This window comes from Chrysemys picta, chromosome 1 (genome assembly GCF_011386835.1).
Source record: "Chrysemys picta bellii isolate R12L10 chromosome 1, ASM1138683v2, whole genome shotgun sequence".
Lineage (NCBI taxonomy): Eukaryota > Metazoa > Chordata > Testudines > Emydidae > Chrysemys > Chrysemys picta.
Window position 1 is genome coordinate 194,647,645 of NC_088791.1, and position 25,089 is coordinate 194,672,733.

At 43.2% G+C, this 25,089-nt stretch overlaps 1 protein-coding gene across 4 annotated transcripts in view; it reads right to left on the reverse strand.

Annotated features, from left to right (window-relative positions):
• The window catches only part of KCNJ6 (potassium inwardly rectifying channel subfamily J member 6), a 244,588-nt gene that overhangs the window by 7,676 nt on the left and 211,823 nt on the right, over positions 1 to 25,089 (reverse strand). For 3 of the 4 annotated variants that reach the window (XM_005304428.4, XM_005304427.4, XM_065590631.1), the window contains one exon: positions 806 to 4,382. In XM_005304428.4, the coding sequence (XP_005304485.1) occupies positions 4,057 to 4,382 (326 nt within the window). In that variant the 3' untranslated portion in view covers positions 806 to 4,056. Of the gene's footprint in view, positions 1 to 805; positions 4,383 to 25,089 lie in introns of those variants that run through there. The other variant, XR_010600215.1, reaches the window with a different exon arrangement.

Below are 25,089 nucleotides of genomic sequence, written 5' to 3' on the forward strand. Positions count from 1 at the left end.
TATGCCTTTGAACCCACAAACTCTTACACTTGTATGTAACTTTGCTCACACAAATTGACTTCAGTGGGATTGCTCATGTGCATAACGTTACTCACGTGTTTAAGTATTTACAGGATCAGGGCCTAGAGGTTCAATTTCCAGAGTGGCCAGCTTTGATGTAATGTAAGGAATACCATTTTTATTCCTAAAATAATAAACCAGAACTTGCTTTAAAATAAACATGGAGGGTCAGGTCCTCAGGTGGTATAAATTCATGTAGCTCCATTAAAGTCAGTACATCTGTGCCAATTTACACCAGCTGATGAACTGACCCAGAAAATGTGGGTGGGGAAAAATGAACATGAACCAGAAACCCCTGCTATCCAGTAAAAAGATTGAGAGTTGCACTATAGTCATCTGGAAGGGGTCAATACAAAGAAACTGCTCTAGTGTACCTAAGCTAGAGTACTCTAGCGTACTGTAGCTACCTAAGTAGGCAGAATCTAGCAGTATGAAAAAGCTGAAAGATTGCATCTGTCTTTGAATATTGTCACTTGCTCATCAATTTCACAATAGATTTTAAGAAAAAGATACCTTAGTATATCAGTGAAATACAGAGAAATAGGAGCAAAATCTTGGATGGATTTTGGTTGCTTATGTAGCTACTTACATAAAAATGTCACATTATTTATGTTCCTTAAATTTGATTTGCCCACAATATTACTGAGCATTGACATTTCCAAATATATTGTTTTAATAAGAGCATGAGTCAAAATTATCAGGTAAGTGTATATACTGTAGTAATGAAAAACACCACTCACTACGGTCAGCTTTGAAAATCCATTGTTAATTAACAGCATTCAATTCTTAATTGTTTTTAACAGTTCAGTTGAAATTGTTGACACAAAATACATTGTTAAACGGCTTAATCAATCATTGTAGAAAAATAGAGGTGTTTGATAGGGACATTCTAGTACAAAGTTTCTGTGAAGCTTCCCAGTTGAAAGCCTTGGAGACTTTTCATTTTTAAGCTTACGTTACAAAAATGAGATTTTTTGTAAACTTTACATTTCATACCACATGAATAGCAAAGACCATGAGAGACAGAGAGAGACCTTAAACTTTAAGTGCCCTAGTCACAAAAATATAACTTACCCATGCACATGCCCCACTAGCATAAAGTCTATTTTTTTGTACTAAAGGGCACAAAAAGGTTTAAAAAACGCTGTTTTATTGAACATGACAAGCTCTTCTTAAACTGCAGCGATGGATTATAGAATGGCCCAGTAAATTACAAGAGCAAAAAGCAGATTCATCCTAAGAGGAGTTTTTTGCTTTAAACTCATGTACTACAGGCTGACACACACAGGCTGAGCCCCCAACCCCCCAGGCTGTGCTTCATTACTTTTAGCAAGTACCTTTGCTACGGGGTTTTCCCTTATAAGATTACCTCTGATATGTGACTACTGTTCTCCAATGAAATTTCAGAGTGACTCTTCCCTTAAAACACCTTAAGAAGCACGCATACACCCTGCTCTACTGTGTGAATTCCTTGGCTCTCAAGAGCAGCCTTAAAGACAGGGTGTGCTGTATAAACCGTAGTACTGAGCAGGTTCTGACACTGTGTCAGTAAACAAAGGATACCATTGTATTTTAAAAGGGTCTGTAGCAAAACCAGTTTTATTTCACCAAACTAAATTAAAATAAGCAACAATCTGTAACTACCTGATGAAATCAGTCATCCTGGTGGAGGGAATGAAAATACAGCTTTTGAACAATTGCTTAAATTGTGGAATTGTATGAGTAGCTTCTTTGTGAAAACCTGGTAGGGAAAATTTTCAGAAATAAAGCAGACACAAGGCTTAGCTGTTTTGATTGGTGTGATCGAGGTGTGCAAAACCTCCGCCTGGAGGCAATCATAGCTGTAGGAGCCAAATCAACTCTTAACCACTCAATGAAAATAAAGGATGGGCAATTGTGTTGCAGTAAAAACAGTGTATAGATGTGAAATTAATGTGAAGGATATATCACAGTGCAAAATTTCCACCTGCCCACTAGGTTTCTCCTGAGGTTTTTTCTTCTATTTGAATTTAAAAGCTTCTGTACAAACAAAACCCAAAATAACTTTAAATTCTTTTCAGTGTATTTTTCCTTTCCAGACTAGGCAGGTACAAAAAGAAAATTAAGGCTGCAATTTGTTTTTCTCTTGACTGAGGGAAATAGTACTCTTTATGGGCCAGAGCCAAAGCCCATTGAAGTCAATGGCAGACTTTTATTTGAATTAATACGATTTTATGCACACAGGGCCTGATGCGACAATCCTTACATTGAGTAATACCATACACTGTGAGTCACCCCACACTGAGTGTATTTGAGAAGTTAGGTACTACTCTATGGACCAGATGCTCAGCTGGTGTAAATCAGGCAAATCATCATAGTTCTGGTGCATCAAATCAAAATTATTTAAACCAGCCTGAGGATTTGGCCCAATATGAGTACGGGTGGGAGGGTCCACTCACCTGAAGAGAGTTGTCAGGAGTGGGCTTTTATATGAGAAACCCTGATGAAAATTACCTAGGACCATAAAGCCTTTTGGGAATTTTCAGGACCAACAAAGTGCTAATGATGTTAACAAATGAATCTCATTGACTACAACTTCAGATGAAATTCAATTCTTTCTTCCCAGACCGAGTAGCTAAAAGTGTTCTCTACTTAGCCTATGAATAACATTCAGAATTTTTAATGGCTTATACTGTTTATATAGAAAACTACATAGTTTTAATCCAATGGTTTAGGGAAAAAAGAATAGCTTCCCACAGTAGTGCACTTACAGGCAGGGCTGGCTCCAGCATTTCTGCCACCCCCTCACCCCCAAAAAGCCGCGATCGCGATCAGCGGCAGCAATTGAAAAAAAGTTGCGATCAGCGGTGGCAGTTCAGCGGCAGGTCCTTCGCTCCTAGAGCAGCCTTAAATTCGCCCACGAATTGCCGCAGGTGCCGCCCCTCTCCCTTGGCCGCCCCAAGCACCTGCTTGTTAAGCTGGTGCCTGGAGCCGGCCCTGCTTACAGGGTCCCAGCCCAACATGAACATGCTTTTTATATTAACAGTGTACTAGAGATTCTTGTGTTTTCCAAGAATCTGCCACAGTCTAATTCAGGCTGAACTGCCAAAAGTAGCCAGGAATGGTTTACCCTATAATATTACAAAAGATAGAATCATTTTTGTAAACAGTTTCACAGTATATCAGTAAGGTTTCAATTTCTCCACCCTGCCCTCCCCCCAGATTTATGGCTTTTTAGAATCAGTAAAATGATTTGTTAGGGAAACAGTGAGGTCTTCTAAATAGCTGCCAGTCTGGTACACTGAAGAAAATGTTGTGCACTAAAAGGGCCAGATATATAGGAGAGAAACTAATATACTCCAAATATTAAAACAGAAATGCCTATTCAATTTTTTGCATCCCAATATTTCTAGAATTATGTATCTAAACCTACATTAATTACACATCTATGTACATTATTTAGAAGTTCTTTACTACAGTACTTTTGTACATGCTGGGTTTATTACTAAATGTAAAGAGAAAGTAATTACATAAGGCATATATACAGTATCCTGTTGAACTGCAGCTCTTTCTGCTCACCTCGGTCTTAAAGCTGCAATGCCCATTTTCATTGGAGGCATCACATCCTGTTTATGAAACTGTCTTGAAATATATAAAAATTAGAGCCAAGACCCATGGTATTAGCAAACATTAATCACAGTCTTTCCTTTTATTATCCCAGATACGGAGTCTTGCTCCCCCCCCCCTTTTTTGGTTCCTTTTTAAACACACCTGTGGTCATAAACTTGTATTTATCCAGAGGAAATATGCAATTATTGGAAGGGCAGTGATCAGAGATTTCATTGTATATAAGGGATATTGCAGCTTTAACCCACGTCTTTGCTTATTTTATGAATCTCTTGATTTGTTTGGGCAGGTAGACATTTCAAACCTTAAATATTTCTTTTCTTGTCATCATAATAAAAAAAGGGAAGGATCAAAAAGAAAAAAGAGGTTGTGTGGTGAACCTCTGCTGGTTCAAACTTTGGATTCATTCTCTAAGTTTGCCACGTCACCATTCCTTTCAGTTTGGTCTTCATGGTTCTTTCCCCTCTCTTCAGTTTCCAGGTCAGCATGCTGGTTTAGTTTGCTGGACACAGACCAAGTCAGGGGCAGTTCTACTCGGCTGGCCATCTCTGCCAGGTCTTTGGCACTGTAAGATGGTGTGTTGGTCTCATATGTTTCATGAAAGCTGTTGTAATCAACTTCATAAAATCCATCCTCCAGCGTGAGGACAGGTGTAAAACGATGACCCCACAGGATCTCACTGGTTACATAAGAACTTCGCGCTTGGCATGTCATTCCTGTAAAGACAGAGAAAAAAAAATTGTAATACGGACCGAGTGCCCCAAAATGATTCTTGTTGTTTTAGTTTTACATAGCCTTTTGGTTGTACTTAGCACTGCATGATAGGAGTGATATGCCAGACAAGTCACAAGTTCACTGCCCCTTGACAATTAAAACTAAGCAAAAATTCACTGTGTGCCATTTGCCAAACTTTACCTTTATTTTTTGTGGGTATGGTCCACAAAATTCTCACATTTATTTTTTAGTTGGATGTAGTCTTGAATTTCATCAGCAAATAATTCTGAGTCTGCAGATGAATCACAATCAGTTTGCTGAGACTAGTAATCATGTTTATTTTGTTGCTTGATGGAGGACTTGTGTAACTAACTCTGCCTAGATTAGCTGAAGAACTAATTCAAAAACCTTTACTCTGGTTGAGCTGCCCACTGATAGTCTGACCTAGGGACCAACTTTGTCTTGCCCAAAGGTTTGGGACACCCTTAAAGTTAAGTCACTCTGAACCTCAGACTGACAGTCTACTTAGAAATTTTAGCAAATGTCTCAAGCTTACATTGTGAAAATTTGTGGCATTGGATGAAAAGGACTGGGATAAACTTCTGCCTTAACTTTTCTTCACAATAAGGCTTCCACTGGGACTTTTGCCCTTTGGAATGCTGGAAGGGGCATCAACCCTGAGGAATCCTATGGATCTTGTTAAGGAAGCTTGGGGAAAGCAGCCAAACCAAATTCAAACTATAGTCCAGCATGTCCTCTAGATGAGGAAATGTCTGGCCACAGTGTAGAGATTTGCTCAGGAGAACCTACCTCAAATCAAACTGACCCGAGGAAGGCACTGTAATAAAGGATTAAGGGAAAGGAACATACTGGTTGTGGTAAGGGACAGGAAAAAGTGTAAGGAATGGGGGATTGAAGGTTACAAAAACATTTTCCCCAAAAAGTGGGATTATGAGGTGGTGATGCAGCAGTTTCCCTTAATTTCCACATTATTTGCACAATTTTTGAATAACGGTGGCCATTCAACTAATATAATATGGCAAGAAAACATAATGAGTAGCAAGATCATGTAACTGAAGAACAAAAAGTGAAACTATTTAGGAGATAATCCTAGGCAATAAAGAAAAAAAGAATGTTCAGTTTGGAGATAATAAAATGCAATCATTAGGATCTCACATTGCAACTCTGCAGGTGCTCCTGCCAGTCAAGTCACTCAGGGAGTTTCAGGAAGTACATAAGCTAGTGGCTGGGTATTTTGATTCTTTCCAGGGACATACAAATTGCCTTAGACAAAATAACATTGCCCCTACCCGGTTTGAGCCTTTTCTCCAAGCTCAAGCAGAATCATTGTTGAGGTCTGAAAACATTTAGTTGACCTCTGTACTTTATCATTACTTTTTATTTTCACTTATATTGGTTGCCAGTAAAAAGACATTTACCGACACTTGCCACACTGTGGTACTTCTGTAGCATTCCCCGTACTTAGAATTGCAAGTAGTTGCAGCATCTCTGCTGCTGCAGGGTGGTAACTGTTGGTGAAGGCTTTCTCGTGATGACTGCTGTACCTCTGTTACCCTTCCCTTTTTGTCAGGAGCAGCAACAGAGGTGCCGAAATATCACGAGAGGTTGGTTTCACAGTGTTTGGTACCCAACAACAAGAAGAGGGATCCTAGAAATCTTACAAGACATCCTGTTCTAGGGAGATTTCTACTGCAATTTCAGTCTAAAGAGGGTCTAATACTTTTTGATAATTTTGCGGTAAGCATCAAACCATTTGCTCATTTGAAATGAACCTCCAGGTATTTGAAGAGTCACCGTCATTCATCTGCTCAAACTTCATGAAAACTTCTCTGTGAAATGAAGGGCAAAGTGTGGAGATATGTATTTTTCAATTTGTCTATTACCCAGTGAGTGAAACATAAACCTTCGCTGTTCACCCAAGTGAGGGAAAGAAAGAAAGATTTTTTTTTTTGGTCATGGGGTGGGATGTTCTTATGTTTTTATGGATGAAAATGAGGTTACTTCATCCAGGTTGCCTGAGACCTTCATAGAGAGTGAAGACCTGAAAACCAGAGACAGGATCAATGAGCAGGGAAACTGATAAACTGATATTCTTTAGGGTTTATCTGCTACTTTTCACTTCTGTCCCTGCAATTCGAGACTCAATCTCTTGAGTTTCTGGACTATGTTTCTGGAGCATGAGCTCTCGGAAATTCTGGGTCAAATTTTGAAAGCAAACAATTAAAAGAAACTGCTTAAAAGAAAATGGCCAATTTTTATGAAAAAAAAAAGAAAAGAAAGAAATGGAGTAGTTATACATGCAGATATCCCCTTTATATATGCAAATCTGAGTTTTTGCAGGCAAACACATGCATTTTTGTGGTCTACACAACTTTGAATAGGTGACCCTGTAGTAGGGTGACCATATTTTCCAAAGGGAAAATGGGACACCACACGGGGCTGGTTCGAGACACTCACCCAAGTCCTGCCTCCCGCCCCCAACAAGGCTGTTGCTGGTTGCTCCAGCCTGCCCCCCTCCTCCCCCACGGCTGTTGCTGGTTGCTCCAACCCTGCCCCCCCTTCCTGTGCTGGGCTGGCATCCCCACTCTCTCCCCCCATGTTCCTCAGCACCACACTCCACTTTTTTGACAACTGGCAAGAGCAAACGGGACAAATGCCCATTTTTGCCAAAAAAAGGATGGTTGGGGCAGGGCTTAAAAAAGGGACATATGACTGCCCTACCAAAATGGGACATATGACTGGCCCTACCTGGCCAAAATGGGACATATGACTGCCCTACCCTGTAGCATGTAATGTATCTAAACTGATCTCTACTGGTAGCTGTATGTTTAAACTATGATATTTGACTGTTTACTGACATTTGTTTCAAATCATGAGATAGCAAGTGAGGCAGCAAGATTATGCCACTACTACTTCTGCTTCACAAACATTACCATCTTGGGCCCCGACCCTGCAATGAGCTCTGCACTGGCAGATCCCCAGTGCCTACATAGAACCTCATTGATTTCCATTAGGCTCTGAACTGGAGGTTAAGTCTTGGTTTTTACACTGATAGCAACACAAGTTTCAGCTGGAAATGATGCTCTGCACTTTCCAACCCTAAACTGCTTTTAGTGTAAGTGGCTACCAGGGTCTGCCCCAATGACAGCTGTGCTTTTCAGTGGTAGGCAATTCCTGTATATGGTTTGCAGAATGTTTAAGGGCCCTTTGGCGTGAAGGATGCAAGTTATTAATAGTAAAATGTATGGAGACTAACAGACTCTCTATTCAACAAGAGGGGTAAAGCATGTGCACTTGGCTTCATCAGCCATGCAGACCAGATGAACCAGGCTGACTGTGATGAGTAATTCTGTTGTTCTGTTTACACATTGTGGAGTGACTGCCGAATTGGAAAGGTAACAAAGAACTAATATAAGGACATGAAGTAAAATGAACAAATACAGTTGCATAACTGAAGAACCAGAATTTGCAGCTATCTACAGAAAACACTAATGGGCAAAGGTAGAGTTGAATGATTAAAGTGTCCTGCTCATAAAAGCATGTGGAACAAAAGTGGAGCTGATTGCAGGATGGCCATAGGAGGAGAGTTACTCTTGCTTTCCTTGGTATACAATGTATTTAACTGATCTGGTCCATGATAATTTTCCAGGTGCCATCTTCTATCACAGACCACTGCTTAATGAGCTACATTATCATTCTCAGACTTTCTCTTGAATGCCCCCTCTTTCCCATGTTTTCATCTTAGGGCAAGTCTACGCTACAGCGCTACATTAGTGCAACTTCAGTGGTGCTGCTGCACCACTGTAACATGTCTGGTGAAGATGCGCTATGCCGATGGGAGAGAGTTCTCCCATTGGAATGATTACTCCACTTCAGTGAGAAGTGCTGGTGTGGAAAGGGTGAAACTTGCGTGACTTGGGTGTGTGTGTGTGTGTGCACATTTTCACACCTTTGAGCAACTTAAGTTAGATCAACTTAAGTGGTAGTGGAGACCTGCCTATAGTTAGTCTGATGTGTCCACTCACATTAGGTGTCTGTGGATATGGGTTCAAAGCATAGCAATCTTCTCACGTACAGCAAATGTCATTCTGGGATGTATTAGCAGGAGTGTTGTCAGCAAGACCCAAGAAGTAATTTTTCCCCTCTACTCCTCACTGATTAGGCCTCAGCTGGAGTATTGTGTTCAGTTCTGGGTGCCACATTTCAGGAAAGATGTGGACAAATGGGAGAAAGTCCAGAGGAGAGCAACAAAAATAATGAAAGGTCTAGAAAACATGACCTATGAGGGAAGATTGAAAAAACTGAGTTTGTTTAGTCTGGAGAAGAGAAGACTGAGGGGGGACATGATATCAGTTGTCAAGTACATAAAAGGTTGTTACAAGGAGGGAGGTGAAAAATTGTTTTCCTTAACTTCTGAGGATCGGAGAAGAAGCAATGGGCTTAAATTGCAGCAAGGGCAGTTTAGGCTGAACATTAGGAAAAACTTTCCAACTGTCAGGGTAGTTAAGCACTGGAACAAATTGCCTAGGGAGGTTGTAGAATGTTTGTCATCGGAGGTTTTTACGAACAGGTTAGACAAACGCCTGTCAGGGATGGTCTAGTTATTATGTAGTCCTGCCTTGAGTGCAGGGGACTGGACTAGATGACCTCTCGAGGTCCCTTCCAGTCCTATACTTCTATGATTCTATGAGTCAAGCAGTTGCAACTGGATCTGAAGAACTGAAGGGAAGAAAAACCTCCATCAGGAGTTAGAGACCATCTGTGTATTCTTAGTAGGAACTGGAACATAGGCAGTCTGGCCTAATGGGCAGAGAAGGTGTCAGGTCTAGTGGGCAGAGCAGGCATACAGGTTGGGGAATGGAAGAGGAGGTCAGAGCCAGAGTCACTGCCAAATACCGGAACCAAGGGGTTAAGTCAGACTCAGGACCAGGAATCGATGCTGAGGACTGGAGCCCAGGGTTGAGCCAGAATCAGAAGTCAGAGCTGGGGTCAGATACCAAGTGCCAGGGTCAAGGGTTGAGTCAGAAGTTCGGAGTCAGGATTGGTAGCTGATAGTCAGGAGCAAGGTGAAAGAGCAGGAACCGGAGAGATACAAGGAGTCGGCGTGGAGAAGGAACAAGGTACGAGCTAGGAGCGAGGAGCAGGAATCAGGAACAGGGCTGGATCATGATTGCAGGAGGCAGCCAAGAGTATGGTCTGATGTGGCAGCAGCAGGAAGTCTGCGCAATTACTCGGACAGTCCACCTGGGTCATTTCCAGGCTTAAGTAGCAGATATGAGCCAATCAGCTAACTGCAGGCCTTGGGTGCTCCAATAGAACTTCATGTGGGACCTGACTTTTCAGGTTTAGCGAGATGCTGCTTCATCTATCTCCCCTGGTGGCAACGAGGGTGAATGAGAAATCCAGGTCCCCTACAGCCCCTGGCTCTAGCCCTGTACCCTCAATCCGTACAGTTCTTTCCCTTCTCTAGTTCTCTGTCCACATCTGGATTTTTTTCTGGTTCTCCTTCTCCCTTGGGTGAGATGACCATTGTCTACAAGGGGAGGGAATTTTCTTCTATGGGGAAGCAGCCAAGGGAAAATAGTTGTGATGTTTGGAGGATTTTTGCATTTTTTCCATCATAAGGATGGGGGTGGAGCTGTTGTAAAATCTGCAGCTGATGTATTCATCCTCCTCTGCTTGTAGCATTATTCTTCTTTCACTGCACAGTGCTGTAGTCTTGGCCATCCAGTGATATGTCTGGAATAATATGGAGGCCCACATCCTCCATCAAATGTGGCCAGTTGAGGGCAAATTTTCAAAGGGTAAAGGCCCATTTGTACTCAGCCAAAAATGCAAGACAACATTTATGAATGCAATTTTGCACACAGACCTATTCTTGAAGTATCCCAGAACAGCAGCGAGGAAACAGATGCCTTGTCAGCTACACACACACTCACTTTTGTCATCCATTAGTTGCAATTTACGAAACATGTAAATATTGCTGTCTTGGACAGGTCACTTCACCTCTCTGTGCCTAAAATGGAGAGAATCCTGATCCACCCCACAGGGGTACTGAGACTTTTAATTAATGTTTGTAATGCTCTGTAGTTGTCCCATTTATTTTAGAGATGCAGCACCATGAACAAAGGCTCCTTTGCTCTGAAGATCTGTGGCTGGCTCAGTGGAGCATATGTGGCGTGGGGAAAGCACTCCTCTCTGACTCCTTCTCTTCTGATATCCTCCTACACTTGCCATGTTAAGAACCCAGGAAATTACAAAAGAGTTTTTGTTAATAAAGTTGGTTAAAATCCCTCACTACACAAACTCTTAGAATCAGGGAACGGCAGACCTTTGAACTGTACCTTAATGCCCCCACAGCCTGTGATAAACTCCACATCTTCACAGGGAACGTTCTGCTGCTTCAGACCGATAGAGAAACACACTATTCACCGCACGTTAATCGCCCTCACAGTATGCCACAAAACTTTAATTGCGGCCTCATACTTGTGTCAGAAACACACAACACATGACACACTTGGTCAACACAGAATATCTGCTGATGTTGCTGAGACTGTGTTGTGTTATCCTGTTAGGGAGATTAATGTCATCACTCCTTGGGTTAATTTGCTTTCCTTTTTGTATTGTGCTCACTTGCTCCTTCAGCGTCCCATTTGCGTTCTTCACTGAAATTTGCCCAATCGAAAACCCCTGTATGCTCTGTGACAGACCCAGACTGGGTGGGTGCAGGAGTCTGGTAGAAGGAAAACATACTGGACACTGGATGAATAGTTTTCTGTTCCCTGAGTGACCAGGACAGGGGCTGCACCAGAGCAGTCAGGAAGGTGCTAGAAGCAGTGAAGTCAGGCAGACTCCATAAGACACCTGGAACCAATTAAGAACTGATTAGAAGCAATCAAGGGAAACAGGTGAATCAGATCACCTGAAGCCCATTTAGAACCGGCTGGGACTAGTTTAAAAAGAAGCTCCTTCAGAGAGGCTGGCTGGTAGGAGCTGGGAGTAAGAAGATGTGTTGTAGGAAGACTGGGAGAAAGAAGGTGCTCAGTGAAAGAGCTGGGAGGACAAGCATGGTCAGGTACCAAGGGGGGGTGAGGCTAGGAGGCGCCGTTTGGGGAAGTAGCCCAGGGAAGGGCTATAGCTCCGGTAGTATAGGAAAACTACCTATTGCCGGTGCCATTAGGGTCCCTAGACTGGAACCCGGAGAAGGTGGCTGGCCTGGGTTTCCCCCAACCCTCCTCACACCTCTACAAAAACGCTCCTTGAGTAGGAGGACAGGGACTAAAGAGGGCTCTTACACCAAACCCATTGACTGGCTGATGATGAAGGAGGATCAGTAGGCTGTGCCCCTTGCCTCTAGAAGGGGAGAGAGGCTACATTGAGGGTCACAGCAAACCTCTGAGGCAAGCCCTAACTGCCTAGACGTGCAGGACCCCCCTAGGCAAAACCGGAGCTCTGCCACAGCTCATACAAAGTAAATAATATTCCCTCTAAAATACACTGAAGAAATACTATTGCTTTTTAAGTACTCTCCATTTCCCCCTGCTCTTTCTTTATGGTCGTTTTTAATGCAAGTGCGATCTTTTGCCCCAGACACCGAGATCTGAACTAGCTAAAATGAATGTGACATTCACAGAAGCATGACATTCATCAGCAAACTAACAATCACATTGCAGAAGAGCTGGTGTAAGCTGTTAGGAAATTATTTTGAAAAGTTGTCTGAGACAGGCTGCTGTGATTGTATAATCTACATCTTTGTGGGCCTTATGCTACTTTTGATTCGCAAACACCAAGGGGATTTATGCATGTGGATTGAGGGCTTAGAAAGTGCTCCTAGTTGTCGTTCAGGTTAATGGTGAGTCCTCTGTGCACTAAAATACAAAGGCAGATTGCTGAACTATAATAGTTTGAGAATGTGCTACCTCCCAAACCAAGCCAAGTGACAATGTTTTTATAAAGCTTTTCAATAAACATCAGTCTTATTAACAAATGAGATATTATTTTGTGCCCAGTAGAAGTAACTTGTACATACTTAAACATGATAGACATATGGTTAGCACTTTACAATTTTTATTATTTGTAAAATTAATCAAAGTAACAGGGCTTATAAATCATGTCCTTCATTCAGCAAAGTAACTATATATTATGAATCAAGTTTTACTCTATCATACTGCGGTGCTACTATATAGCGTGTGTTTAATATTGTTACCCCTTTATCAAGCAAGAGCAGATTTTGGGGTTCTCCGGGTTGGCTTCTTGGAAGCAGAAATTGGTGACATGGAATCAGGGTATTTTCTTAATGTAATTTATTTATTTATGAAATGTGCATGGGTCCTGTGTCCTTGAAGGGAGACAAATCCCTTTTTACAGACCCCTCTATAGAGTTAGAGCTGCCTTGGGCCTCTGTATTCCCTAGGGTCTCACAACTCTAAATTACTTCTAGTTTTCTCTTTCAGCCTAAGTTTACACCTGGGAAGCTCCTCTACCTCAAAGCCTCTCCTCTGGGACCACATGGTTAAAAATGAGTCTGGGTATTAACCCATCTTTTGAAAGTAGCTACCTTGCAGTATTAAAAACAAACAAACCCTGAGACCTTTAACTGCCAGACAAAGGAACGTGCTCTAACCCACATTGTTTGGATAATGTGTGGGTGGGTATTTATATCTTAATGACCCCTAATGGACAAGCCACTAGCACCTTTTGGAATATCACTATATCTGTATGTATGTGGGTATGTCTATAATGTAAACTGTAAAGTAAAAATCATGCTATGAATCAAATCTGTGGGTCTGGTTATTGAGAGGCTGAGCATCAGTAGCTCCTATTGACTTCAAATGGAATTGTGACTGTTCAGCAATCAGGCCCTGTATCTATATCTGTATCCCTTCATATACAATTATTCTATGGTCATGGCTCCCCAGTTAAGTTTACAAGCCGGGATGCATTATGATCTATTTAGTAGAACTGGTCAGAAAAATTCCAATGAAATAAATAAATAAATATTTTTTGGTCAGAATCTGCTAATTTGTTGAAATCAAAACCTTCTGTGGAGATGTGCTGACAAAGTGCCCCGACCCTACCTGGTTTCCTGGCAGCTTGCATGCCCACATCCAGGGTCCATTGCTGCAGGGCTGGGAACACCAGAGCTTCCAGGGTCTGCAGCTCTCGTGGAGTATGCCAGGAACACTACCTTGGAGTTTGGGCTTCCAGTGTCCATGGCTCTGTCGTAGCCCTACCATGCTGACTGCCCCAGAGCCAGGACTTTACCCCCTTTTTAGGGCAAATTTCAAAGTTGCTGGTGTTCGCTACAAATAGGAATGAAACCAAATGAAGAAATATCAAAGTCCTCTTCCTAGCTCAAATATGAAATGTTAATGTCTCTTCCCTTTCCCTATCTAGTTAAAACACCTTCAGAACTAGAATTCAGGCTATTTTTGAAGCAAATAAGTTGAAATAAAGCAAAGTTATTAACAATTGTTTTTAGAGAGAGTGTGTGTGTGAGAGAGAAAGAGAGAGAGTGTGTGTGTGTGTGTGTGTGAGAGAGAGAGAGTGAGAGTGTGTGTGTGTGTGTGTGTGTGAGAGAGAGAGAGAGAGAGAGAGAGAGAGTGTGTGTGTGTGTGTGAGAGAGAGAGAGAGAGAGAGACAGACTTCTGAGTGCTCTCTAGTGACTGGTTACAGCTTTAAGAGACAAAAACAAAAAGTTACTTCTACTGCTGGCAGCAATTGATAGTTCTACTTTAGTTCAGGTGGGAGAGGCATTTTGAGACATAAGGAGCAGGGTTATAGTCCTAGGAATTGTATGGCTTATTCAGCAGTGGTGTAATTTGTTGGTAGTAATGGAGTTGTTGCATGATGGCATTAAAAATTATTGTGGTTTGAAATTTTGACGACTGTCCAATTTTAATGGGGTCCCTCTACGATGGGTGAGTACAGGGGTCCTGGAGGAATCCTTTTTGCTCAATATTAGATTATTTTTTTTAATAAATGAAGAAATCAAGAGACCAAAATAATTAACTTAAAGTTAATTGAAATTAAAATTATAGCTAAAATGTAAAAGGAATGTTTAGAATCCATAAAATTCCTGGGTTTAAAATGGCTGGACATGTCCAACGGAGAATTCCCCTTATGCAGAGGAACTTTCTGCCAGCACAAATCTGGTGGAGGCAGCTCTGTAGCCTCCTGCACCAGTTGTCCCTCTCTACCACCCTCTATCTTCTGGTATAGCAAGAGGAGAGGGGATGTACCAGAGTGTGGTACAATGGAGGAGAGCTCTACTCCGCCCAGTTCTCCAATGGTCTAAATTAGAACTACTTCCCTGCAGCTCTCACTTATACTGGGGACAGGTGACTTCAGACCAAGGAGTTGCAACCACTCCCCTACATCTCCCCCAATTTAGTGAGTCTGAGCTCTGATCAGAAACAGGAGAATCTGCCTCATGGCCTTTATAAGCTGTAGTACTTATGATATAAGCTTATCCCTGTTAGATGAGTTAATTGGGGCAGATCTTAAGCTAGCGTAAATTCTTGTAGCTCTGTTGGCTTCAATGGAGCTAGGTCAATGTCATTACTGTGCCAAGGATGTTCCAGGCTTGGTTCAAAGACTCTGATCCAGCTCCCCCGCCCCGTGCTACAAAAAAACCAAACCAAAACCAGAAATGCCAGCATTATCACCACAAGATACTTTTACAAAGGGACTTTCCTAGCCTTCTTTGGAGCAATCTCATTAATTATCTCCTCCCACGCTATCTGCCTTGCTTCTAAGTTCTTTATAGAACAGGGGTAGTCAATAGGCAGACCATGGGACAAATCTGGACAGCCAGATGCTTTTGAATGGACCCCAAAATATTTTTATTTAGTTATTATTATTATTTTATTATTTATTTTCTCTGGCGTCTATGCCTTGACTATACTTTGACCAAGAAATCTGGACCTTGACAAAAAAACTGACTCCCTTGGCTGTAGAAATAACCACCAGATCTCTTAACCTTTTCTGCCCTATGGACATTCTTAGATAGGTCTTGATTAATTTTAGCTTGCTGAAACTCCTTTCATTAGCAGCCATGGTTACAGGCAGACAGCAAAAAATATGCAGTGCTGTTTCTGTGTTAGGGAAGTTTGCATCTAAAGACCTTTTGTGAATGTAGGTAAAGAGATCAGTGGACACCTTCATCCTTGAAGATTTGCTTGCAAAAATTGGTGAAGGGCTCAATCTCATTATCAAAATTCTCAGAGTTTAAATCCTCAGGATAGCTGGTTGCTAAATTTTGTCTCTCTCTCGTTAGGTCTTCGCTGCTGAGCTTCAGTTTCTTGCTTGCCAGAAAAACAAAGCTTCCTTCAACTCCATTGTACTTATGCATCCTGTCATCCAATATTGTGACTAAGATGGTGTTGGCAACCTTTCATTCAAAAACTTTGTCAGGATCTGGTGAACTTTTGTCCTTTGCAAGTTCACCTGGCATTAATTTTATCCTTTGAGATCATTTGCCTTTGAACTGCGTGGATATTCCTAATGTTTCAGACTGTGATGCAGCAGCTTCCTTACATGCAACGAATCCAGAAGACCATAATTCCGATAAAGCATCTCAAAGACCACCAAGTGAACTGCGAGCCATTTGAATGCCAAGATCCAGGCTCTGCAGTTTTTTGGCTCACAACATTAAGGTTTGATAGGATACCACATCTCAGCCAAAACTAGAAATGAAAACTCTGAAATGTTCACTTGAAAGCTACCAGCTTCCGACTTAAGTTTTGGCGTAAGATTGTTTGAAATCTCGATCTTGTCTAAAGTGTCAAGAACACACTTAATCTGATTTTTGTAGTGGATGGATTGCCTCAACCTCTGCCGACCATGTTGTCGTGCTGTGGCATTTTAATGTAAGGCTAATATGCTTTTTCAGCACATTCCAACAATCAACAGAAGTGGAAGAGAGGCTAGACAACATTTGAACAATTCCAAAAAATAGAACAACTTGGGGAACAGCTGTGGTGGCTGCTTCTCCAACAAGTTTCAGTGAGTTGGCAGCACCTGGGACAAAAGATGCATACTGATTTACCTGCTGAATTCAATTTTGAACACCTTTGTATGCTGCAGCCATATTAGCTCCATTGTCATAGCTTTGTCCCCTTCAATCAGCCATATTTAAACCGTCTTTTTTCCAGCTTCTCTAAAATAACCTCCTATTTTGGTGTGGATATCAATGAAACCTATGAAGCTCTGAACAACTTTTGCTCTGTTTTTCGACATAGCTTAACACCTGACACATTTGTCACATTTGCTTGCACTCCACACCTGTCCCAAACATACTAGAGAAGTATTTAGTTTTCCTAACTTTATCAAAAATAGTCTGCCATACTTTTCTTGCGATCCTACTGAACATTTTGAATTTGATTTGACAAGTGTCACCATTGTGACACCAACCTTAATAGCTTCCATGTGATCTCCCAATACACTATCAAACCTTGCAAGCTCTTCAAGTAAATCCAAAAAATTACCATTATGAAGCCTGTCTAATTTCTCATCTGAGTCTCTCAAAGCTATACATCTCTCACCTAAGCCCAACAAAACATCCAAAAGATGATGCAAAATATTGTGTTTCTTGTATTGTATGCTTCTGTCAATTGTGCAACTCTCTTCCTACTGTTCTGCAAATTCCATCCAGTGAGCCAATTGTCTTTGTGTGTTCCGCTGAACATTCATGTTTGGCTTATTTGATCACTATAGTTGAAAAAGCCAGTGAACCCAGTTTTATGGTTTGGAAAGGAAGATGAGGAATTTAGCTAGAAAAGCAAACAAATGAAACAGAAGGAGGAAAGAATCGAATTGTACATCTACCAAGATCACTAGTGTAATTCTCCATTAGGAATTTTGACAAAGAACCATGATTTTAGTAGTTGCCTTCTTTTGTAATTGCTAGGTGAAAAATCTTGTTTTAAATTAACAATGGGACTGTTTTCTACCAAAAAACAGCAAATAGAATCCATCACTTGTGGCCAAGTAGCTGGATCTGCCTTGTCAGTGTCAAAATTCTGCCCCCATTTTCAGTAATCAAACTGCGTTCAGTATCCATGTTCAGAATAGTTGCAGTAGCAACCAACGACCAACTTTCTGCCCTGGAATCAGAGACTCTAGGACCCAACAAGCCTGACCAACCCAAATCAAAATCCTCATTAGCAAAGGAAGGCCCAGCAGCGCAAGTAGCAGAAACAACTGTGGATTGTTCACCAGGAACATGGCTGAACTTTGCAAGTTTCAAGAAACTCTGTAGCCTACTCATACTTTTCTGATCTTCTTTTTCATGGGCCTCCTGTAGACTGTGCTGTTGAGCCCCACTCTTGTGTTTATAGGTATTCTGGGGGAAATCAAGGTTGACCATAAGAATTCACCCACCAAGCTTGTCATGAATGAATTGCTAGGCTTGGAGTGACTGCAGGGTGGGTGAAAGATCTAATTCATAGCTCTGTGAAACTCTGATAGAAATCAGTTGAAAGGTCATAACGTTTCTGTGAAACTCAGAGCTATACCAGGTGAAGCTAACGAGCCAGAGCTCAGGAATGAGAATAAGGTCAATTGTGGTCAAGTGAAGGGAGCAGTTAGAGAAGGCTAGGGCTCCACGACAAAATAAAAGCATGACAAGTAAGTAAAAAAACCAGAAAAAAATGGGGCCCTTTATGGGCCCAGTTCCACCGGAACCTTTTGAATGCCCTTTAGCAAGGCCCTAGCCAATGTACATCAGTTGAGAATCTGCCCCAATGCCTCTTGCTGGCAGGGAAGGAAGAGGGGGAGAGAGTCCCTTGTTGTAGTTATTATATAGTGGGACGCACTCCAATACTATGGCGATGTGCACCAGTGTAAGAACCTAAAAAGACACATGGATAGAACGTTGTTTTCAGTGTGCAACACAATACATTTATTTATTGCTGAAAGTTTCCCTTCATGTTTGTTTCATTCTTTTACATGGTGAGCATTTTAAATTAATTGTGATGCTCCTTTGTATACGTTTTAATTTTAGGGAGCAACCTTAGGTTAAAGTTAATAAGATAGTTTTGGTTTCTTTATTTTATATGCACACAGAAACCATGGAACCACGGCCAAACATTAAATAAGAAGTAGATGGCTGGGCCAACTACCTATAAAGTAAAATTAATTGCTGTGTTATTTCTTTGCAGTTTTAAAATGGTCTTTATAGTTCAGTTATAGCTCTGTGTTGTGTAAGCGGAGTAATACAAGTTGCCAGTAATAAAAGTTCTGTCAGAGAACACACCATTTTGGATACATTCCCTATTGCCTTCCCTTTCCTGACTCATAAGTCAAAACATTGTGGAGAGAGTTGATGCTTTGAATCTTGGCCTTGGTTACTGTGGATAGCCCAATCAATATTTGTGCAAGGGGACCAGCCTTGCGTGAGCCAGCCAAGATGATTTGCAAAGGTGGTTATTTTTTTGGTTCAGATAGGCACACACAGCTTGCTTTGAAGTCACTGGGAACACTATGTATGTATCTAAAACCAATATTATTTAGTTATTGCACATATATGACCCCCAATGCCATACAATCAGAGGGCCTCACGATCTTTAATGTATTTGTCCTCTGACAGAGAGGGTAAGCAACAGAGAGACTAAGTGACTTGCCCATGATCACATGGGAAGTCTGTGGCAGAGCCAGGAATTGAACCCACCTCTCCCAAGTTCCAGGGTTCGCATCTTATCCACCTGCCTCTCAATATATATAAATGTGTTTCTAAATGGTCTGAAAGATTAAAGGAAACAGTGTGACTGACTTTGCTCCCTCTGTCAGAATATTAAACAAGGACAGTGTTTCAGTAGATTATGTTAGCACTTTGTCTCACAGCCAGCATTCAAGGTTTGATTAAGCTTAGCATGTACACAGTGCAGTCTACAGAAAATGACAACATGGGATATAATAGTTCCCTAGGGCCATTATTCACAATGTGGGCCAAGTTACAAACCAGCCCCTTGACTGATTAGGATCAATAACAAAGCTGACATTGGGTCCAGATTCGTCAGTTGAAAAGTGGCACATGCGCAGTTAGTTTGGGATTACATTTTGTTTGTGCTGTCTATTGGTATTGAGGCTTTTGTCTCAGCACTGGTTTACAAGGCTGCAGATTTCAGTGTGGTGACCTACTGTGACTTGACATATTTCCTCATAGGAGGCCTAATGGAAGATTTCACACCCACGCACACAATAATGTGTTGTGTCATACTGCCCCACTGTATGTGAGTGCACTTTATGTGATGGGAGATGGCAAACGCAAAACCATAAGAGGTAGAAAAGGCTAGAAAAAAATAGTTACTGTGGAATCCTGGAACACAATAAACGTTGTGGCCAAGGTGCCACGAACTTCAGCACCAGTTCGATCTTTGTTTTCATGCGTTTTCATGGCCTTTTTACTGGGGACTAGTCTCTGTCTTTTTCATTTCAAATTTAGTGTCTGTGATAAAGCATATTCCACTAGGTGGCTGTTTCAAAATGAAATCAGGATGCCCTGATTTTATGAGTTCTGATTTTATGATATGAGTGCCATATACAGGGGCCGCCAGTTTCTTACTGCATCTTTTTGGTTGGCGGTGGTCACAAAGTCAAAAAGAGTGAGAGGCTGACTTTGATTGAGATACCCTGCGTCTGAATGAAACCACCTTCTTCGGTGTACAAAATTGCCAGGTCATTTCATGAGAATAGCTCCATTTAAACTGTCCCCTAGAAAGGTGGCTTTCCAATTTAAGTTGGCACCACCTGTAGTGTGAGACTTTCACTTAATAATGTGGGGCCAGATTCTCTGTCAGTGTAATGGGTTTAGCTCCAGGGAATTCAGAAGTTTCACTCATTTATAGCAATACAGAATTTGGCTCAGAGTCCCTGACCACGTGCTGAGACTTTCCCACACACATGCATGCCCTGCCTGCTACACTCATATTAGTGCTAGTGTTTAGGAGCTTTTTGTTGTTGTTGCATCTCCTTATTACTCCAAAGTGCAGTTTCTAATACATCCTGCTTTCAGTCTGACCTGAAACACTAAGCACAAAATTCTTTGCATTTAGGGGGTGCATCCTCCCTGTATCATGGCTATTTTGCATGGTGGAACCAAACTGTTTAGTTGCACTAAGGGCCCACCAGACCTGACGTGTGTGTGTGTGTGTGTGTGTTTGTATTGGGAGGGGAAAAGGGGCAGGACTACTTACCCCTGTAAGAATGGCTGGTTTTATAACATTGATTCTACCTCCAGACTCTGTCGTGTGAAAATGAAAAGCAATGAACTTTTTTACACTGAATATTTGGGACCACTACCCAGCTAACAATATTTAATCTTCATTGAACCCACAGATCCCAGCAAACTGAACAACCTGATGTATGAATTTTAATCATTTTGTGAGTTGTGCCTTTTCAAGATTATATGGGATAAAATGAATGATGGTTGCCTTTTTTCTGCCAGCTAATCTGTGAAATCTAATCAGATCAAATAACTGAGTCCTGACCAGAGAGAAATGTGTGTTCCAGGGCTGGTACTCGGAGTCCTTGGAAGCAGTCCGCTCAATTCTGCGGAGTGGGAACATGAAGTACAGTACTAGGATGGTGTATCCTCCTCTGTGTTTGACTAGTCTGGTATATTTACAGTTTCATTGGTGTTTTGGATATTAAACCAACACCAAGCAGGAGATGGAGTTTACTGCTGTTTTTCTACTTCAGAACGGCTCTGAGAAGACAGGAGCACTCTAACGCTTGATTTAAAAAGCTGCAATAATGTGGCTATCTTCAGTGACTCCACTTTTAAAATATGAGGCTCAGATGAAATAAGACTCCTCTTGACCTTTTTAAATCCTTTAGAAAATGCATCCTGTTGATCAGTGGAATTCTTCCTTTAATTCTGGCCTGCAGATGGGTTTTTCTCCAATGATGCTGCAGTGTCACTGGTAGATCTGCTTGCAGTTTCCTGAGTAGCAGTAGGGAACAGGCAGCAAAAGGGTAGTGTTCCAGCTGAGCCTCCCGCTGCTGCTTCACCTGAATTAAATCTCTGTAAGATATTTTGCTGCTGTTGCTGCTGAAAGCAGGTCCACAGGGAAAGGCTCCTGATAGAGGATGGGCCAGAGGGTTCAGTTATGGCGTTGGGCTGAGTGTGGGAAAGGAAAACTGCAAGTGTATCAAGATTTACAGTGTATCTTACATTTTTAGATCTGTCAAGTTTTCTTTTTGGCTAGGTTGTTTCCAAATTAAAGGGACCGGTCAACTAGAAAATCACATTTTGTGCTTGAGTTTCTTCTTTTCTTTCCATGTGACACCTAAAATCCCTATAACTGCAAATGTTAGCAAAGCAGAAATCCTTCCCCATGCTTTCCAGCTTGCTTATTTGAGCCTTGGATAACACTTTGAGCAGAGTCAGCTTTATTGTCCCTCTAGTAGTTGGTTTCTCCATTGCTGAAAAAGACCTTTATAAATATCAACGGGGGAAGGGAGGAGGGGAATGGGAGAACAGTCCTCTCACGTGTACCCTGCTGCACAGTACATCTCCGTGTCTGTCTCCGTGTCCTGCTGCATCACATTTTCAGGTGGTGTCCCTCAGGACAGGGAGCAGCAACCACTGGCTGGTAGGGATGGGGGAACCTTGTTCTCCAGCAGCAGCCCCCTGGGCCTTTCTGCTCCTTGAAGAAAGAGAGGAAAAGAGTCTCCCAGGGAGGAGACTCTAGAGGCAACAGGGGTGTTTACTTGGATAGGGGAGGGGTGATGATGGGCCCGCTTGGGCTGCTACATTATCCAAACAGGGGAAAGTGGGGAGGAAGAACTAGAGCAGGCCCCGAGCTGCTGGGCTCTGCATAGGGTGGCAGGCAGTGCTCCCATCCTCTTGTGGCCCAGCCTGCTCACTCTGACTTGCCTCCATCCTAGGGAAAACCAGGTCTGGTCCTGGGCAGCTGGGGTCCCTCTCTGTGTTCCTTAAGTGGGGGGCAGGGGAGTGGAGCAGGGCCCAGAGCATCAGTGGCTGCAGTGGAGCCTTGCAGAGAGGTAGGGATGGGCCTATGTTAACTATTGCGGCTGGGCAGCGGCTAAATGATTTGTGCTGTCAGTGTTGCCAGCTCTTCTGATTTTCCCAGGAGTGATGGGACCTGGGCTGGACCCAGCCTGCCATGAGGCGCAAAGCTCTGTCTCACTACCAATTGAAAGTCTGCCCTGAGGGAAAACATCCTTTGCTTGGCCGGCTGCTTGTCCCACTGCCCTGCCCATTCTGGGGCTGAGCAACCAATCAGAGGTGCTGCAGGCAGACCTCTCCTCCTCCTCCTCTGCTCTCAGCAGCCCAAAGCTGTTCTCACAGGAAGGGAGGAGGGAGCTAAAGAGCCCAGCATCTCAGGGCGGCTCCCCTCCGGCCTGCCCCTACGCCTCCTGTCCTTTCCCAGGACAGTTCCTCTGCTCCTCCCCCTGACAGCACCTGCCTGGGAAAGGACAGAGGGAGGTAAAGAGCCGCTAGAGCTCTCCCTCAGTCGTAAGGGGCAGAGGGGGACCCTGCTGCAGGCCCCCCCAGGCCTGGGAGGAGGGGGTAAAGAACTCCAGGAGGAGCAGAGCTGAAGCTGGGGTGGGGCATTGAACTGAATGGGGGCTGGGTGGGGACGGGCAGATGGGGGTGAGAGCTTGTGCAGCAGAGGCCAAAATCCCCTTACCCAGGACCTTTGGGAGTGTGGGCGACACTATCTGTCACACCCACACAGGGGGTGAGCAGGGGGAGTTAAAAAAATAAAGACCAAACCCCACCAATCTAGTCTTCCAAAAAAACCCAACTTCATGATTTTGGGGGGTCTGATGCTCTCGCCAACCCCCTCCAAGCTGAAGCTGATTGGGCAGAGTCCTCTTCTGCCCATCTGTCAGCGATTACAAAGTGGATTTATTTTATTGACATAGTGTGGAAACAGCCTTAAAATGAATGTCACACACATTGATGGGAGGTGTCACCCATTGAGAGGTTTGATGACTGAGAGATATGAGCAGGAAAATAGTGTGTGTCTGTCCAAAGATTTCACTTTCATGATATTACAGCAGAACCACTTTGGATAAGAAGGAGATTTTCATGTAAGCAATGTACATTCGGGGGCCATAGTTCAAATGGTGGTAACAGGAATTCTACTGTGTGTCTGACAGGTGGAATTTGCAGAAGGGCTCAGCATTGATCTGTTACATGTGACATAATGCACAGCATATACAAACCTCAGGGAGGGAGTGTGTATATATTGGGGAGGATATATCTAACATACAGTTATAATGGGGGAGAGTAAATAAAAGGTAACATGTTTGGGGAGTTACTGTAAGCAGAGTCAGGATGAGCTCTACCCTGACATCTGGTGGTGAATTATGGCGAGTGTGGAAAAGAACTCCAGGGGCTGATCTTGTTTGCATAGGCACACCCACTCGCCTGGCAGGAAACAACAGCAACTCAAAGTGGTTACTTTGGCTGGTGTGGGATCCCCAGTTTCTCTGTTATTGGGGCAGGAAGAATAAAGTTTTGTTACCCTGATTCTGTGAATCAAGGCCAGTGGAACTGGTGTATGACAGAAGGACTGAGTGAGTCATTCACCATTACCTAAGTAGCATTTGCTTGTCAAGGGGCATGGGTTACAAAACCCAGTGAATGGAGAGAGGATGGGGACAGGTATTTGTACCTGATGGTGTGGCCCCCCTCCCCAAGGGGGTTGAAACACCAATTGCACTACCTCCTCTCTCCACTGTTGAATGTCAGAGCTAACTTTGATTCCCTTAGGAGTCTAGTTACAGACTGCTGAGCTGAGTTCGCTTTGGGCCAATAGTGCACCAGCACTGGGGCTCCCCTACTACTAGCTGAAATCACTAAGAGCTGAAATCACAAAAGAGCTAAAGCTATTTAAGAGCTGAGATCACTGAGGCTGTGTTAACTAGTGGGGGAGCCTGAAGCTATAGCTAAGCTAACCTAGCTTAGCGGGGAGTGAGCGGAGCGGAGCGGCTGGAGGAGCAGCTAGCAGAGCAGAGCCTTGTGGGAGCGGCCCGCGGAGCGGAGCAGCTCACAGGTCGGTGAGTGGAGCGGAGCGGCTCACAGGTCGGTGAGCGGAGCGGAGCGGAGCGGAGCGGAGCAGCGCGGCTCACAGGTCGGTGAGCGGAGCAACTGCCAGAGCAGTTCGTGGGACTGCGGGTGGAGTGGAGCAGTTCGTGGTGAAGGCTGCAGTGGAACCCCACGGAGAAGCAGCCGGTTGGCCTCGGATCACGTAAGGTGCCCTTAACACCCTGCTCACCCCCCCCCCCTTGAACTCTGGGGCTGCACTGATCATGGACAGAGACTTTGGGGGGTTGTCGGACTTTTGGGACTTTTGTGATTCTTGGGTTGCTGGACCCAAGAGACTTTGGGATTGGTGGACTTTTGGGACTTTGGTGATTCTTGGGTCGCTGGTTTCAAGAACCAACGGGAGAGGACACGGCCCAATTTGCTGGGGTGGGTCTTCGCTCATGGTTTGGTCTAAAAACTCTAGTTGTGGTTTTTTTTCCATTTAATGCTGATGTTGTTTACCTCATGTTATTAAACATTTTCTGTTACACTCAGACTCCGTGCTTGCGAGAGGGGAAGTATTGCCTCTTAGAGGTGCCCAGGGGGTGGTATGTAATTGTCCCAGGTCACTGGGTGGGGGCTCGAGCCGGTTTTGCATTGCGTTATTGAAACGGAACCCCTAG